Source organism: Camelina sativa, chromosome 4 (genome assembly GCF_030686135.1).
Source record: "Camelina sativa cultivar CO46 ecotype springtype chromosome 4, ASM3068613v1".
Lineage (NCBI taxonomy): Eukaryota > Viridiplantae > Streptophyta > Magnoliopsida > Brassicales > Brassicaceae > Camelina > Camelina sativa.
In genome coordinates this window covers 17,420,991-17,439,942 of record NC_141883.1, presented here as the reverse complement: position 1 = coordinate 17,439,942, position 18,952 = coordinate 17,420,991, and the positions used below count along the sequence as shown (strand labels likewise).

The following is an 18,952-nucleotide window of genomic DNA, read 5'->3' as shown; positions in this document are numbered from 1 at the left end:
TATAACTTTTTTTCATACACCAAATTAAACATAAAAATAATTTCAATTCTAGTATGTATAACAGTTATCAATAATTAAACCAATCCGTTTAAATTGATAACTGTTCAAATTGATATAAGTCAACTAAAGTTTTATTTGAATCCATCCAAAAAAATTTAAAGAATTTTTGTTGCTTTACCATAAAGTCACAAATACAACCTGTTTTTTTTTTTTTTTTTTTTTTTGAAGAATTGAAAGAAAAAGAAAACATTCAAATTATAAACTAAAGAGAGATTAAAAAATACAAAATCAAAGGATATATCTTGCAGAAGTTCATAATAGCAATTTAACTTAAATCTTACATAAATCCAAATTTAAACCGAATCCAGCATAAATACTAAAAAGATATCCCAGCTAAACAAGAAACATACAGACATTCATGACACTTATGACTTCTCAGTTATCACACAAAACTGTAGTTCCACTTCTCCACAATTAATCCCTATGTAACCAAAACCTGTACTCTCCGCCAATTATATATATAACATGAAGTTACTATATTCATCTTTGAAAAAATGGTTGGTGATTGGTTTTTAACTTTGCTGACCAAAAACCCTACTAGTAAAACGATCTACCAGAATGAGGTTGGGGAAGGTTTTGAGGACGGAAATTCTCATAACTATCTCTACCATAAGGTGGAGGTGGTCGGGAAGGGTTTTGAGGACGAAAATTCTCATAAGTATCTCTACCATATGGTGGGTGTGCCTGTGGAGGTGGCGGACCAGTTCTTAAACTATAGTCATAACACTGTCCCACAGGCATTGGTTCTTCACCCCTATATCTATCATCATTCCTATGGGGAGTTTCAGTACAGTATCCGATATACCTGTTTCGGAGTTCTCTGAGATCATTGTATCTCTCTTCCTCTCTCCTGTAACCTGTTTCTTCTACAGCTCTGTATCCGTTTCCCAAACAAACTCTTTTGTTGTAATGTATTTCAGGAAGACCGCTGAACCCGTTTCTGTAGTTGTTATGAGGTTGCTGTGGGTAAACATTGAGTGGCGGCATATGAGGACGATGCTCCACAACTGATTGCTGGCCAACAAACCTATCACTAAGATGTGTTCCAGAGATATTGCCATTGAGTGAAGGCACAGGAGGACCAGGCTCCACAACTGCTTGCTGGCCGAACAACCTGTCTCTAAGATGTGTTCTAGCAATATTGTCATTGAGTGACGGCATAGGAGAACGATGATCCACAACTGCTTGCTGGCCAAACACCCTATCTCTAAGATGTGTTCCAGAGATATTGTCATTAAGTGAAGGCACAGGAGGACGAGGATCCACAACTGCTTGCTGGCCAAAAAACCTATCCCTAAGATATGTTCCAGAGATGTTGCCATTGAGTGGCGGCACAGAAGGACGAGGCTCCACAACTGCTTGTTGGCCAAAAAACCTATCTCTGAGATGTGTCCCAGTGGTATTGCTATTGAGTGAAGGCAGAGGAGAACGAGGCTGCACAATACCTTGTTGGCCAATCGACCTATCTCTGAGATGTGTTCTAGCGCTATGGTCATTGAGTGGCGGCACCGGAGGACGAGGCTGCTGAACTGCTTGCTGGCCAAACTTCCTGTGTTTAAGATGTCTTCCAGCGCCAGTAAGTGGCAGCACATGTGGAGGAGGATCCAGAACAGCTTGTTGGCTTAACAATGACGGCACAGGAGGAGGCTCCACAAAATCTTGTTGGCCAAACACCCCAGTCTTTCCATTGAGTGGCGCCACAGGAGGAGGATGCACAACAGGGATTTGGCCAAATAACATGTGTTTGAGATCTGTCCCAGTGACCTTGCCATTGAGGAATTTAAAAATGTCTTCAACGGTTCTGTCTATGGAGCGGTATATCTTTTTGGCTCCTGCGCCATTAACCCGCCTTGAAACATTTTGAGACACATTTGTAAAATCCTCAACCTGTTAAGATACACGAAAAATTACTAATGACATAAGACAAAAAAGGTAAGAATGCAAATAAAGTATATTACTGAACAGAGTTTTCATTGAGTTTACACTAATGGACGCAATGCCAAATTTTTTCCACTTTTTGGCTATCCAAAGACCATTCAGCACACTGACGCAGAGCCCTTGCCTCCAAAGGAATTCTACAGATTGCAACTGCAAGACACAAATGCTTTTGTTATAACAGCTTGTTCTTTAATTGGTGTAAGGGTTTAGGGGTAAAAAAGATATTACACCTTAATAAAGAATGTTGCAAACAGTCTACCCAGAGATTCCTGATTACGATGTCCCCAGTTTAAGAACTTTTGAGTCCTTTCCTCCACATTAGGAGGATCCATTCCATCTGGAAAAGAAAAGGGTCACTTAATGTCTTAACGGAAAACCATATAAGCAAAAACAAGAAAAGAAGGATAACAAAGGGATATGAAAGACGAGTATCAAAAACGTAATCTGAAATTTGACAATCCACAAGTGTTCTGTTCTCTTTTACGAAGTTTAGTGTTACCTTGAAATAGCATAGAGAATGGAGGTAAAATGGGAGGATATTGAGTCTGCGCATAAGACCAAAGGAGAAGCAAATTAGACTTGGAAGTATTGTCTCATTGAACATTCAAAGCCTGAAGAGTATCTGATTGGATACTCACATGCAACTTAAAATGACACAATAAACAACCTAACACTTTTATCCAACTTGATTTTAGAGAGTAAAAGAAACACATTAAACAGCCAGACGAACTACCTACTTGGGCATCCTGAAAGTCAATGTAACTGGAACAATAAGAGTACATAATCTAGTGGACATCCAACATAATAAGGGTAACTGAGTTGATACCTGTAAATGAAGAGCGACTAGCATTGTTATAGATACAGAGTTCAGGGTTCTGTGTAGCGCACTGTTAACGTCATGTGCTTTGGCCCAATGCTTAACCTGAGATATGAGAATAGTCACATTAGTAAATATATCGACCACAACTACACATATCTAGCTGAGTTAACAATAAACCATCTATATGCTCGTTTTGAACTATGACTACTTCATCAATTAAAAACTATGGTTAGCCAAACATGCCCTAACAGTTTAAATTTCATGCGGTTACTTCACTTAGATAGTAAAGAGAAAATTGTCCTGAAAAATTCATCAGCACTGAGTTAACAAAGTATAGCAACAAACCATAGGCAGCTCAAAAGAAATCTAAAACCCTAGCAACTTCTAGTCATTGAAGAAACTTTTATAGTTTTTAACTTGCAAACAAAAACTAAATTCTGTTGAAAAACAAGCAAGTCAATAGCACTATAAGGATAACAAAAGCCATTAGAACAGAACTTAAAATCTTACCAGCATACAAAGTTTTTGAAACCTGCCATCAAGTTGAGATATGATGCGAATGATCTGCGAGTTCAAAATGCCGTCTTTATTTTCGACTGACAAATCACATTCAACAGCAGCCCCATGATCAAAGAATTTGACAATTGGCACCCTAGCAGTGACGATAGATTCAACATTCCTAACATGCCCTTCTCCTACAAAAGAAGTTTAGGTTATATAAAAAAAGCAATAATGAGAGTTGGCATAGACCTTAACAGCTTCTAATAAGTAATAATCATAATTTCATTTCTCATAATGGAATCAGCAACAAGAATGGAACAAAATATATCATACCCTCCAAAGAACGGAGCTTTTCAGCAAATCTTTCAAGTATCTGGATCTTCTTTTCACGAGTAACTTCAGATGTTCCGTTAACAAAGTTAATAGAAACATCCAAATCACTCTGAGAGGTATACATATCCATCACAAAAGACCCATACGCCTCAAGAACAGGGCTCTTCTCTTCTGAATCACCTAACGAACAAGATAAATAAATAAAACCTCTGCTAACATTCGATATAAGCCAAGCTAAATAAGATAAAAAGATCTTATATTACCATAGATATCAACAGCCATAACATTAAGGCTTCTCACCAATTCCTTCCTAATATCGTAATCAGCAGAAACCGGTCGAAAAGAGCAGTAGACATCATTTAATACCTTATCAAGGTCAACTAAGTTATAACTATCAATCTTATATTTCGTTATAGCTATGTCCAAAGTGTTCTTCACCTTCCTTCGTATCGCTGACAATCCATAAAACCAAACAAGAATGATTAAGAAACTCTGAAATAAACACAAACAATCTAAGAAAATTTTTCATCAAAGAGTAAAAAAGTATTAACCTCTACTCGAAACGTTTGTTTCGTCAGCCACATTTCCTCGAGAGTTCATGATACCTCTCTGTCTACTCCTTATTGTCAAGAAGCAGAGATATTAAAACCTGCAAATATAACATAGAAACCATTCAACATCAAAATTAACGAAATCAAAAGAGATTCAAATAAGAATCCCTACAACCTAATTACTATCAAACTAAGATCTAAAGGTTCATTTTTTTTTATAGCATTCGAGTCATTTTGAGTACAAAAGACTCAATTTTTGTACTCAAAAAGTAAGGTATGGGTTTCGTAATCTGAAGGAAAGCAATAAAATTTTGGGAATTAAGGACACGCACCAGAGGAATGTTTTTGGCCAGAGGAGAAGGCGACGAACTAGTCGGAGATGATACGGTGTCACGGTCCCGTTGCGGGAACCGTGGCAAGAGACAAGTCTGAGAAACCCACAATTTTGTATGGAGAAGAGAGGGAGAGACAAAAAGGTGGCTGTCTTGTTAATTTTTTTTTTTTTTTTCATTAATTGTACTTATGTCTAAGTTATTTAGGTTTTTATAGTAGTTAAATTACCAAAGCTAGGAGTGCCTTTTTAAAGATTTTGTACAAAGATATTTTATATGATCTTATGAATATGTTTGACCAAAAAAAAAGATCTTATGAATATATGTATTTTTTTTAAATAAGTATATTTTATACAAAAAGAAAAAATATTGTTTTCTTTGTAAATAGTTATTCATAAATAAATGCTGTTAAAAAAAAGTTATTCATAAATAATGTAATCTGTAATTATTTGAACTCAAAAAATAATATGAATCGATTAATTAGCATAAATCATAGTTAACTGATTATAACCTTAAACTCGATGCTGAAGATGTCGATTAAACTCCACAAAAAAAAGAATAATAATGTGATATTTGATAATTTAACCACAAAAAAAATTATAATTGATTTACTAATTTAATTAATAACTTGTTAGAAATGTCTCTTTTGAGATACGTTTTTTTTCAAAAATACCTTTCTTTTAACATTTTTATTTTTGTTTTTTTTGTACACAATTACAATATGTTAAATTAATTTTTAGAATTTTTTTTAAAGTTGAAATTTTTTATTTTACATTTAGGGTATGGTTTTGAGGGGGTAAGATTTTAATATTTGGAGTTTGCGACTTAGAATTTAGTCATTTTATACATAGAAAATATATATTTTTGAAAATTGACAACATAAAATAATATTTTTGAAAAATGACATAAGAAAAAAAAACTATTTTTGAAGATGCACCATTTATCAATACATGCATGTTCTTAAATGGCTCTAGGAAAGTTATATTTTATCTTTGACTTTCATAATCTTTATTGTAGAAATATAGTTGAACTTTTTCTTTGACCACCTATGATATAATTATGCATTTGAATTGAAACTATTATAGGCAATTTTTTGGTAAAATCGAAATCTGGGAAGCAAATGTTTGGAATAAAATCCATATGAACATCAATCGTCCGTAAAATAAAATAAAGCCATGAATGGTAGTGGGTTTTAAAATAGTTTTTAAATTATGGTTTTTGGTTTTTAGTTTTTGAGTTTTTAGTTTTTGCAATAAAAAAAAAATGAGAAATGTGGTGAGTGTTTTCTTAAAATCTCTAATTATGTGGATTTTGGTTTCTATTAAGGATTGTAAAGAAAATCCAAAAAACTAGTTTTCTTATTTTTTAGGGAAAATCCAAAAAACTAGTTTTCTTATTTTTTAGGGAATGTATTTAGGTTAAAATCTTGATTGGAGAAAAAATGAGTTTTTCAAAAACAAAATCCAAAAACTATTCTAGAATCTACTACCATTCAAGGCCTAAATAAAAACTAATTATGACTTTACATGTATAAGAGAGTCAAACAAAGCTAAGTTAAAACTACATTGGACTAGAGAACAAATTACCAAGTTAATCAGAGATAGAAGCATATATTTAAAGTACAGTTTTTGACCCCTGAATACAGCAAACTCTTTCCTGCAAAACACAGCAAAATCTTTCTAGCAAAACACAGCAAATCACTTTCTTGATTCCATTCATCATTTTCTCAAAAATCTCTAACAATGGTTTCAGGAGATGCTCTCGACATGATCTCGACTCTTTCGGACATTCTTCTTGTCCTAATCATTTCCAATCTGACGTTCAAGGAAGCTCTCAGGACCAGCGTTTTATCTAAACGTTGGAGAAATATTTGCCGAGAGACGAGAAACGTCTCATTTCAAGAGGCTGTGATCACTCAAACCTATCCAGCGTGGGTTGATGAAGATACGAAACGAGAGGCATTTGTAGGTTACACCTTGCATTGGGTTTCCATGTTCACGGGTGGGATCGTTGATACGTTCGAACTCTCCTTTCATAGGCCGATTGGTTATGAAGCGGAGATGAGGACTCTCATAGATTTCGCAGCCGCTACGAAAGTCAAGAATCTCGTTCTTGATTTCTCAGACCGGCTTTGGGTGAACAGAGATGAAGTAGAAGCATCATTTGAATCTACCATGATTCAAATGCCGGAGAGCTTTTACCGATTAACCGGCCTGGTGAAGCTCAAGTTACTCGCATGCCGGTTTGATGCATCGAGGCTTGCCGTTGCGGGTTCTGTGGAGTTCCTCTACTTCGGGTGGATGCCGCTTGCCATGATCACGTCTTTGCTACCAAAGGCACCTCTTCTGGAGTGTCTACAGATTAAAAATTGCTGGAACGTTGGTCTCGGAGCAATAACCGGAGTTAACAACCGGTTGATCAAACTGGTGTTCAAGAACTGTGTCTTCGCAGTGCAGGGTACTTCACTCGACCTGCCAAGCATTCTCATCTTCAAGTATGCTGGCAATGTTCATTCCTTTACGTTGAGGAACGTAAACAAAGAAATGGATGAAGTGTCGCTCGACTTTGGGCGGCTGAGCCAATTCCAAGCTGGCTTAGGAACACATTTTTGTGACCTCCTTTGCAGTTTGGTTAGTGCCAAGACAGTAACCGTCTGTCCTTTCCTCATTCAAGTGATCCAGGACAATGTCAACCCGCTTCGCCTTAGAGCAGATATGAAAACGACGAGATTGGTGCTGATGACCACTCTCGAACCACGTGAGTTCGTCGGAATCAGGTTCATGATCAACAGCTGTCCATATCTGGAGACGCTGACTTTTCAGCTCGTTGTTAGAACCGCTGTCCGAATGGTGCGAGTGCCGATCGATGCAAACGGATATTGGAGGGTTGGAATTTTTCACCCGTGTTTCAAGAATACACTCAAATATTTAGAAGTCTGGAACTTCTGTGGAGATTTTTATGAGTTGCAGCTCCTTAAGAATCTGATTCGCGTTTGTCGTGTGCTGGAACGGGTGGACTTGTATGCACCCATGGGACTTGCCGTGGATCGACTTGACCGTATCCGTGCAAAAGCCGACTTTGTGAGGGAAACATTCAGGGCCAGTTCGGCGGATTTGTCTATCCATCTGTACTAAAGCAAGGTTGACGAATCTCAAGACTGAATAATTCGGGTGTGTGACCTGATATATTGTTGTTTTTTCATTTTTCCAGACTGAATAATTCGGGTGTGTGACCTGATATATTGTTGTTTTTCATATTTCTAAACTGAATAATTCGGGTGTGTGACCTGATGTATTGTTGTTTTTCATTTATTTTTCTCGAACAAAATGGGGTTTCAATGTTCGTAATCTCACATTTACAAGTTTTCAATATAAGACTCGCAAAAAAAAAACGGAGATAAATGTGTTAATTAAATGATGCAATTCACAATTGAGCAAATAGAAAATTGATGACAAGAATCGTTCACTTATTAAAGTTAACATACTTATAAATGCTCATCTATTCTCAGTTCACATCTTCAAGCATTTTTCAGATATTTATGTCACTCTTATTATTATTTTTATTTTTTTCTTGCCGGTGTAAAGATTTCTTAAAGATTTGAGTTTCTATTATGGCTACTTTCAGGGTGATGCCAAAATATATTACTGAATCTGAAGTCATCATTTTGGTGGTCGATCATTTAACTTATCTTTCAGTTTAAATGTGTATAAAGGATCTGAGGCGAATTGGCATTAAGAAAACATGAATTTATAAAAGGTAACTTCGGACACAAGTTACATAAAGCTAGCTACAGATTCTCCAATCCAAATCCAACATAAGATGTGATGCAGCGCATCTTCACGTCGTTAACGACTTTGTTGTTTGTTTAAGTCATGTTAATGGGCCTTAGGTTCATGGGTTTTAAAACCATAGTTTTGTCGTTAAACATTTACACTAGGGTTTTGTTTTCTTATTTAAAGAGACATGAGTCTCATTATTGTGTAATTATCGATTATTGAATAAACAAGTTTTACGAGAGCTTTGTGTAAAGCCTAGAGAGGAGGATTCTCAACCTAAGAGCTTGTGTTCAAACCCTGCAAGGAGGACTTGCAAAACCACGTCGATATCGCTCCCGATCTCGACCCTATCCCTATTGATTCTTCGTCAAGTTACGACGTTCTAAGCAAGATCCGTTCGCGAATCTGAGTTCTCCAGGAGATCTAGCGTTCTCGTCCGTTACTAAGCTTCCGCTCTCTATCAGTTGGTATCAGAGTCATCACGTTTCTGGTGGTTTGATTTCCTTCCGATCATGTTCACAGATTTTAAGGTGGATATTCCCGAGTTCCACGGTGGATTTACTAGTGATTTATTACTAGATTGGATGATGGATGTTGAAGAGATTTTGGAGTTTCAAAGCGTTTCAGATGATCGATTTGTTTCAGTTGTGGTTAAACAATTTCGAGGACACGCTGCAACATGGTGGCAACATGTGAAGAAAACAGGCAAGCAAGCTGGCAAAAACCCTATTAAATCTTGGGATAAACTTAAGCAGAAGCTATGCACACACTTTTTGCCTCATCATTACCATAGTTTGGTGTATAATCGTTTGCAAAATTTGAAACGACGAAGGTCTTTGGTGGCTTACAAAGAGAGTTGTTACTTTGACGACAAAGATTTCATCGTTCGTGATATCTATGGTGATAACAAAGATTTGAATCATGTGGTGTATGATGCAGATTTAACACTCGACGGCAATAATAAAGAAGACCGTGATGTTGTCGACCACGATAACAACGACGTTGAGAACAAGGTCGATGATGTCACAGACTTGGAAGATGTTGATATCGTTACTGGTGGTGCAGGAAACGACGATGATCAAAGCGGAGATCCAATCTTCAATGTATGCGGTGACGACGAAGTTCGTGATGTTGATGGTCTTGGTTTTTCAACTACGGAGGGAGATGCATGTTTTGATGTCTACACAGAGGAAGATGATGTCGAAGCAGAAGTATTTCATGACAACGTTATTATTGACAACACGGGCAATGATGACGAAATGGATCTGCTAAACGACCCGACCTGTGTTGTTTCCTACGAAGATGGTGATTCATCTATAGATCAAATTCAAGACATCGACGCTAGTGCGGATGTTACAAACGTTGACGTTCACACTGATCATAGTGTCAAAACTAGCCTTGATGTTAATAACATTGGTGTACATGATTCTATCTACGATGGTGGCGAAGTAGACGTCGAGAACGTTGAGTTCATCGAGACTGACGGGGTGTTATTTAAACATCTTTCACTATCCAAACTTACTCCAGTCTACAACAACTTTGATGCGAATAACGGAGATTTATATTTGGATAAGAGACCCCAGAATTATTCTCTCTCTCCTGCAAACTGTCACCGGCAGATCAAGAGAGAGCCGCCAGATCGTGGTCGACGCAAGATTTTGTTTCTCCACAATGTGGTGAATCTCCGTGACAAGGTATATGGTGCTCTGGAATTTGCTATCTATGTTGGTAAAACTCCTAGTTATTATGCTTCTATTCGAGACGGACGCGGGAGGACGGAAATTGGGGACACCAAGGTTGTAAAACCTCGTGTACCTTCTCCTCAAGCGAGATTACCAAGAGAAGATTTACATGTGTTCTATGAGACAAATCAAGAAGATGATGGAACTCACATGTGTAGTTCAGCTACAATGGTCATGAATTGGGATTTTGGAAGCACAAACCCAAAGAAAGTTTCATCTTGTTGTCAAAGTGACGCAACTGCAGTTAACGGTGGAGACGTAAGTCACGTAAATCACGTTATGTTTTTCTTCCCCAGTGGAGCTTTGGTTACAAGAAATAGACGTGTAGTGTATGTATGCGTTCACCATATCATACTTATGATACTATTATCACGTGAGATTGTGAGAGTATCTTATGTGGCCACCGATTCCATGTGTCTCAGTCTCTTCACGTGTGCACTAGTGACAACAACGTGTGAAAGAAGAAACGTGTTTCAGTTCTTCTTAATGTCCTTTGACTTTGATGTGCATGAGGGGGCATATATTGGGAGGATTAAGCATAGACGCCATCGGGAATATTGCATACAAGTGGTAAAATTGATTGACGTGTTCCAGATTCGAGTGAGCTTTAGTTCGTGTGGTGGTTCCTCAGTAGAAGAAATGTTTATAGATCACCGCCAGCTGTCATTGTATACTCGGTTATCTCTGGTCATAGGGGTCCTGACCAATGAAAGAGTTGTTCATCAACGAACATTCCACACGCAGAGCCAAGTGTTGGCTACGACAAACCATACTCGTCAGCAACTTCTTCCACCGGTGCGGTCAGTGTCTCTTCACATTTGGTTTCTTCAGCAAGAAGTAAAGGACTCAAAAGTTTTTGCAGCCCTCTGTGGAGCCGTATCAGATGTTTGTGTGTATACCGAAAGGCATCATGTCAAGTTTAAATGTGATTTTCTTGATGTTTTCTTACTTGAGTCTTCTACGCCAAGAAGCGGAGTGGTACCTATCAAACATTTAAGGTTCTTCATTGAGTACATGATGTGTCTTTGCCTCTTTGGTGGAGGGATGACGTGTTGATTTACAATGAGGAAGACATAGACCAACTTATAATGGATGTCACTAACAAGGAGAAGTGTCGCCATGTGATTGTAGGGTATATTTTTGTTGGTGACGTGTCAGAGGCCAAAATTCTCCTTCCCCCGAGAACCTCTTCGACATGGGTCCGAGATCAGATCTTGTGGTTTTTGTGTCGCAACATCGTATTTTTCGTGATGTGGCGATCTTCTCAGATATATTGTTCAAAACATCATGTGGGGTTTCTATATGGGTAAACCGAACTGTTCGTAGCCCACTAGATGATTCTTGTTTCATATCCACTACGTTTAGTTGTTGGAGAGTCGTTACTTGCGCTTCAAGAAAGCTATTAACGTGTGGAAAATAAAGCCTCACCTTGGCTTGTTTTTCTAACAAGCTTCGGTTCATGGTGGGTAAGCAGATAAAAAATGCAGTCTTCGTTGTGTTGATGTGGAAGCTACTTTGTTACAGCTTGGATATGCATGCCCCATGTCTTTCTCACACAAAAATCACAAAGAGCATCATTGAGGAGCTGTTTGGGGATTACCCTCGCTACAAGAAGGGTCACCTTTTGGTTGTTGTGGGTACTTTGAGTGTCGTACTTGCTGCTGCTGATGTGTTAAAGGTGCATATTTTGCTCCACCGCCAGGTCCTTAACGCCAAATATTCATTGTGTGTTGATCTCGTGGTCAATCGTGTTCAAGCGAGCTTGGAAGCCACAATTGTTTTAACAAAGACTCTATGTGGAGGATGTTTTCGCACGTTGCACTTGAAGCGGAAAAAGAAACGTCACGAAGTTCTTAAGCGTCAATATTATGAATTGGTGGACAAAGGATATCTCCAAAAGATTTCAGATTCGAATCTTTCTTTCTCACCCGGAGGGACTGATGCAGCCCATCTTCACGTCATTAACGACTTTGTTGTTTGTTTAAGTCATGTTAATGGGCCTTAGGTCCATGGGTTTTAAAACCATAATTTTGTCGTTAAACATTTAGACTAGGGTTTGTTTTCTTATTTAAAGAGACATGAGTCTCATTATTGTGTAATTATCCATTATTAAATAAACAAGTTTTACGAGAGCTTTGTGTAAAGCCTAGAAAGGAGGACTCTCAACCTAAGAGCTTGTGTTCAAGCCCTGCAAGGAGGACTTGCAAAACCACGTCGATATCGCTCCCGATCTCGACCCTATCCCTATTGATTCTTCGTCAAGTTACGACGTTCTAAGCAAGATCCGTTCGTAAATCCGAGTTCTCCTCGAGATCTAGCGTTCTCGTCCGTTATTAAGCTTCTGCTCTCTATCAGATGCAAAATATGTAGGTAGATACATTCAGTCCCACTTAAACCAAAGTAAAAATCCTCTCGTTCTCATGCATATGCTTATGCAATTCGTAAACTTGTCTTGTATCTTTAAACATGAGGCCTTGCTCTAAGTGTGGGAGTAGGGTCTTGCTCTGAGTGTGATGTTTAGGGTGCATGATTGCATGATAACTAGATAAAGAAATAAATAAGTTGTGTGTTGCATTTCGATGTATATCCATGTTTTAATATATATGGTTCGTCATTCGTGATTGGTTTAAAACTTATGCTAAGCAAAAACAATATTAGTAAAACGATCTACCAAAATAAGGATGGGGTACAGTTAACTCACTATACCAGTAGTTTCCCAGTTTTTGGATATTCAAAGACTGACTATGCATTGCACTGACGCAGAACACTTGCATCCAAAGGTACTCTACAGATTGCAACTACAAGGTATAGAGCATATATTTTATTATATAACAAATAAGTATGTACGTACTGAAGCTTGGTGTTTGGGGTTGAAGGCAAAAAAAAGATTAGTACCTTAATGAAAAAGGTTGCAAACATTCTTACCCACACAGTCCTGATTACGTTGTCCCCATTTTAAGAAGTTTGAGTCTGCGCAAGACAAAGGAGAAGCAGATTGGTTCAAACTTTAAGCATATACAACTTAAAATATTACTGATTTGATACATGTAAATGAAGAGTGACTAGCAACATTATGGATACATAATTCAGGGTTCGGTGTAGGCCACTGTTAACATCATGTGCCTTGGCCCAATGCTTTACCTGACATATGAGAATACTGTAGTTACATTAGTAAGGGATTGACTGGTTTAAATGCAGCAGTTGCGGTTGTGATTGCAGAAGCGAATGTTTTCCATTTGAACCTTGATTCAGCGTTTTGAACGACTGGTTTGTCGGTTAAAATGGGTGTGTTAATTTATGACTCGTTGATCAACGGGTAGGACAGTGGCTAAACAAACAATTATTAAAAAAATGCAATTTTATAATAATAAAATTTTATAAAAATACCAAAAACTCTATTAATGAAAAAAAACTTAAATCGAAAAATATTATTAACGAACACCATAAATGATGTTTAAGAATTATCGTTAATATATATAAGGTTTGATAACATATTTTTTAATCTTTTGATATATATATATTCCTTTTAAAAAAAAAAAAAAGAATTCTTCCCTTTTTAAAACCACACGTAACCACAAATTTTTGCGAGAAAGAGTTTTTGAAATTCAGCGATTTTAAATGGTACAAATTGATTTATATGATTGGTACCAAACGCTAGCAACCACAACAACCTGTAAACACAGCGTTTGCGGGAGATAGCAGGGTAATCAATCAACACTTTTGATTGGTTCTCTCGCTATCACCCGCAAATGTTGCGTTTGCAGTTGGTTGTGATTGGTAACGATTGAAATCAATTAAAGAAATCGCTTTCTACACATTTCTATAGCTGAGTTAACAAGAAAAAAGGAAAAGACAGAGAAAACGAAAAACAATCTTATAATAGCCATATCAGTCTATAGGAGAGTTATATAGGGACTATTGTGTAATTAGTTATTGCTAAACCCTAGTGCTAAACACTATATATATTGTAACACATTCATATGTATAATACAAGCTTTCCTTACATGGTATCAGAGCAGTAAAAATCCTAGACCTAATAAAAAATAATAATAATAATAAAAAATTTCCGCCGCGCCTCCTTCTCCTCCTCTCTAGATCTTTACCATGGCTGCCTCTCCATGTGATGTTATCAATCCTGCCTCTGGTTCACAACTTCATAACATTAATATGTCCAATGTTACCAAGCTTACTGCTTCCAACTACTTGATGTGGAACCGTCAAGTTCGTGCTCTGCTTGCTGGTTATGGTCTTGCGGGGTACCTCGATGGCACCACCGTTGCTCCGAACGCCACCGTGCGTCAAAGTGCAACCTCTATTCCTAATCCAGAGTATAACCTTTGGGAAAGGCAAGATCAATCATTGTTGCTAGCCTTCTCGGTGCGATCTCGATCGAAATTCAACCCATGCTCTCCAAGGCTTCCACGTCAGCCGAGATCTGGAGTCTTCTTTCCTCTACGTATGCTAAACCAACGTGGGGACACATAAAACAACTTCGGGAACAGACCAAGCAATGGCGGAAAGGTTCTCCCATAGTTGAAGAATACGTTCAGGGTTTGGTTGTTCGGTTTGATCAACTTGCTACGCTTGATAAGTCGTATGAACATGAAGAACAAATAGAGTTTCTGCTGGGAGGTCTTCCAGAGGATTACAAGCCTCTTATTGACCAGATCGACGGCCGCGACACGCCTCCTTCCATGCCTGCCATTCATGAGAAGATCATTAATTATGAGCTGAAGTTTCAGACGCAAGCTTCCGCATCGTCTGTTGTTCCAGTTACGGCGAATGTTGTGTTTCACAAACCCTCAGAAAAACACCAGCTCCTCTCGCCACCAGAATCGCCATGCTACACGCGGCTCTCATCATTCCTACAATGGCTCCCAAGGCAAAGGTAATCAGGGACGTTGCCAGCTGTGTGGTGTGTTTGGCCATAGCGCTAGGCAATGCTCTCAGCTTCCTTCCGGAGGTTCATATCAACCCTCCGGTGGTAACAATCACCCACTTTCCTCTCTCACTTCGTGGCAGCCTCGTGTGAACATGGCCGCCGTTCAACCTTAAAATCCCACAAATTGGATCATGGACTTGGGTGCCACGCACCCTTTGACGTGGGATCTTGCCAACTTGTCTCTCCATCAACCGTACACCGGCGGTGAAGAGGTGAAAATTGTGGGATGTTTCAGGTCTCAAAATCACACATATTGGTTCTGCCTCACTTCCTACACCATCTCGCTTTCTTACTCTCAATGATATTCTATATGTTCCAGATGTTCGAAAGAATTTGATATCAGTCTTTCGCCTATGCAATACTAATCATGTTTCGTTTCATTTCTATCCTGCACTCTTTCAGGTGAGGCATCTAAGCACGGGGTCAAGTTACTCCAAGGCCAAACTAGAAATAAATTGTATGAGTGGTAGATGAGTGGTGGCTCCATTACGGCATTCTCGGTCTCACCCTCTCCACCAATAGATTTGATCTCTTGGCATCTTCGACTTGGGCATCCCTCTTTTCTAGTTTGAAAATCCATTGTCTCTCAATTTTCATTACCTCTTTCTTCCTCTTCACCAAAACAGTTGTCTTGTTCAGATTGTTTAATCAATAAGAGTCACAAACTCCCATTTTTTACAAACACAATTGTCTCCTCTAAACCCCTTGATTACATCTACACAGATGTGTGGTCTTCACCTATTCTTTCTTCTGAAAATTTCAAATACTATTTGGTTCTTATTGATCATTTCACAAGATACACATAGCTCTATCCTCTTAAACTTAAATCTCAAGTCAAAGATGTTTTTGTTGCTTTAAAATCATTGGTGGAGAACCGGTTTCAGACTAAGATATGTACGTTATATTCGGATAATGGAGGAGATTTTATTGCTCTTCGGCCATTTTTGGTGTAGCATGGGATCTCTCACCTCACCTCTCCACCGCATACACCTGAGCATAACGGTGTAGCCGAACGCAAGCATCGCCATGTGGTCGAAACAGGACTTGCTCTACTTAATCGTGTTTCTCTTCCAACTTCGTACTGGCCTTACGCGTTCGCCATTGTGGTCTATCAGATAAATCGAATGCCAACTGATGTCTTACATGGTGATACACCATACCATCATTTATTTAACACCAGTCCCAATTATCTCAAGCTTCGGGTTTTTGGGTGTGATTGTTATCCTTGGCTTCATCCTTATCAGCGTTACAAACTCGAGACACGATATACTCCTTGTGTGTTTCTTGGCTACTCGCTAACACAAAGTGCGTATTTGTGTCTTGATGTTGCTCATGGCCGGCTATACACCTCTCGTCATGTGCAATTTGTTGAGTCTCGTTTTCCGTTTGCTCAACACATTGCTTCTCATCCGTCACAACCAACTTCAGCTCAATCGTCTCCTCAATACTCTAGTTCGATATCGGCAACAATATCACCTCTGGTTGTTCCATCACCGGCTCTGGTGCCCTCACCTCCGTTCTCCGATCACCACCCACCGTTCCTACCGTCGTCCCCGTCAACACCGCCATCGCCTTCCTCTCCGTCGCTTGTCGACGAGTCCTCATCCGACACTGCTGTGTCACCGTCGTCATCACCCTCGTCTACTGATCAGACTCATGAGACCCGAACAAAACATGCCCGAGATCGAAAAAATATTGAAGCCGAGACCAGCCCATCAACCACAAGCCCGTTATCACATACACCAAATCTAGATCCAAGTCCAGTATCATCCTCCTCCCCCTCGAATTCAAGTCCGACACCCTCGCTGTCTCCGATTGCTAACTCACCTCCACGACCAAACAACCATCCAATGAAAACCCGTTCCAAAAATAATATTACCAAACCAAATACAAAATTCAGTCTCACCGTCTCCAAACATCCTCTCATACCAACGACGGTGGCACAAGCTTTGAAGGATCCCCGATGGCGCAATGCGAGGGCAGATGAGATCAATGCTCAGATTCACGAACAATCTTGGGACTTGGAACCTCCTAAACCTGCGCAGAACGTGATTACTTGTAAGTGGATCTTCACTTTAAAGTATAAACCTGATGGATCGATTGATAGGTACAAAGCACGGTTGGTGGCTCGCGGTTTTCATCAACAGTATGGTCTTGACTGCTCAGAGACTTTTAGTCCCGTTATTAAGACGACAACAATCCAGTTGGTACTTGAAACGGCGGTGAAGCGGAATTTGGTTATACATCAGGTTGATATCAACAATTCGTTCGTTCAAGGGACTCTGCAGGAAGAGGTATATGTCTCTCAACCGCCTGGCTTTGTTGATCGCGATCGTCAATCGTGTTCAAGCGAGCTTGGAAGCCACAATTGTTTTAACAAAGACTCTATGTGGAGGATGTTTTCGCACGTTGCACTTGAAGCGGAAAAAGAAACGTCACGAAGTTCTTAAGCGTCAATATTATGAATTGGTGGACAAAGGATATCTCCAAAAGATTTCAGATTCGAATCTTTCTTTCTCACCCGGAGGGACTGATGCAGCGCATCTTCACGTCATTAACGACTTTGTTGTTTGTTTAAGTCATGTTAATGGGCCTTAGGTTCATGGGTTTTAAAACCATAGTTTTGTCGTTAAACATTTAGACTAGGGTTTTGTTTTCTTATTTAAAGAGACATGAGTCTCATTATTGTGTAATTATCGATTATTGAATAAACAAGTTTTACGAGAGCTTTGTGTAAAGCTTAGAGAGGAGGACTCTCAACCTAATAGCTTGTGTTCAAGCCCTGCAAGGAGGACTTGCAAAACTACGTCGATATCGCTCCCGATCTCGACCCTATCCCTATTGATTCTTCGTCAAGTTACGACGTTCTAAGCAAGATCCGTTCGTGAATCCTTCTCCTCGAGATCTAGCGTTCTCGTCCGTTATTAAGCTTTTGCTCTCTATCAGATGCAAGATTTGTAGATAGATACATTCAGTCCCACTTAAACCAAAGTAAAAATCCTCTCGTTCTCATGCATATGCTTATGCAATTTGTAAACTTGTCTTAACATGTATCTTTAAACATGAGGCCTTGCTCTAAGTGTGGGAGTAGGGTCTTGCTCTGAGTGTATGTTTAGGGTGCATGATTGCATGATAACTAGATAAAGAAATAAATAAGTTGTGTGTTGCATTTCGATGTATATCCATGTTTTAATATATATGGTTCGTCATTCGTGATTGGTTTAAAACTTATGCTAAGCAAAAACAATATTAGTAAAACGATCTACCAAAATAAGGATGGGGTACAGTTGGAGGGCCAAAGTTCCCATAACTCACTATACCAGTAGTTTCCCAGTTTTTGGATATTCAAAGACTGACTATGCATTGCACTGACGCAGAACACTTGCATCCAAAGGTACTCTACAGATTGCAACTACAAGGTATAAAGCATATATTTTATTATATAACAAATAAGTATGTACGTACTGAAGCTTGGTGTTTGGGGTTGAAGGCAAAAAAAAGATTAGTACCTTAATGAAAAAGGTTGCAAACATTCTTACCCACACAGTCCTGATTACGTTGTCCCCATTTTAAGAAGTTTGAGTCTGCGCAAGACAAAGGAGAAGCAGATTGGTTCAAACTTTAAGCATATACAACTTAAAATATTACTGATTTGATACATGTAAATGAAGAGCGACTAGGAACGTTATGGATACATAATTCAGGGTTCGGTGTAGGCCACTGTTAACATCATGTGCCTTGGCCCAATGCTTTACCTGACATATGAGAATACTGTAGTTACATTAGTAAGGGATTGACTGGTTTAAATGCAGCAGTTGCGGTTGTGATTGCAGAAGCGAATGTTTTCCATTTGAACCTTGATTCAGCGTTTTGAACGACTGGTTTGTCGGTTAAAATGGGTGTGTTAATTTATGACTCGTTGATCAACGGGTAGGACAGTGGCTAAACAAACAATTA

General features: G+C 38.8%; 1 protein-coding gene and 1 pseudogene across 2 annotated transcripts in view; both read right to left on the bottom strand.

Moving 5' to 3' along the window:
• LOC109132487 (protein NRT1/ PTR FAMILY 2.3-like) overlaps positions 1-18,952 on the bottom strand; it is a 36,287-nt pseudogene that overhangs the window by 12,492 nt on the left and 4,843 nt on the right. The gene's annotated exons all lie outside the window — the stretch shown is intronic.
• Positions 280-4,731, bottom strand: LOC104783809 (uncharacterized). The gene is made up of 10 exons (XM_010508912.2): positions 4,536-4,731; positions 4,204-4,301; positions 3,916-4,104; positions 3,653-3,832; positions 3,329-3,513; positions 2,825-2,920; positions 2,498-2,543; positions 2,229-2,335; positions 2,044-2,148; positions 280-1,947 (listed from the first exon to the last, which is right to left on the bottom strand). Exons 2-10 carry the CDS (start codon positions 4,250-4,252, stop codon positions 598-600), a joined length of 2,307 nt encoding a protein of 768 aa, XP_010507214.2. The 5' UTR covers positions 4,253-4,301; positions 4,536-4,731; the 3' UTR covers positions 280-597.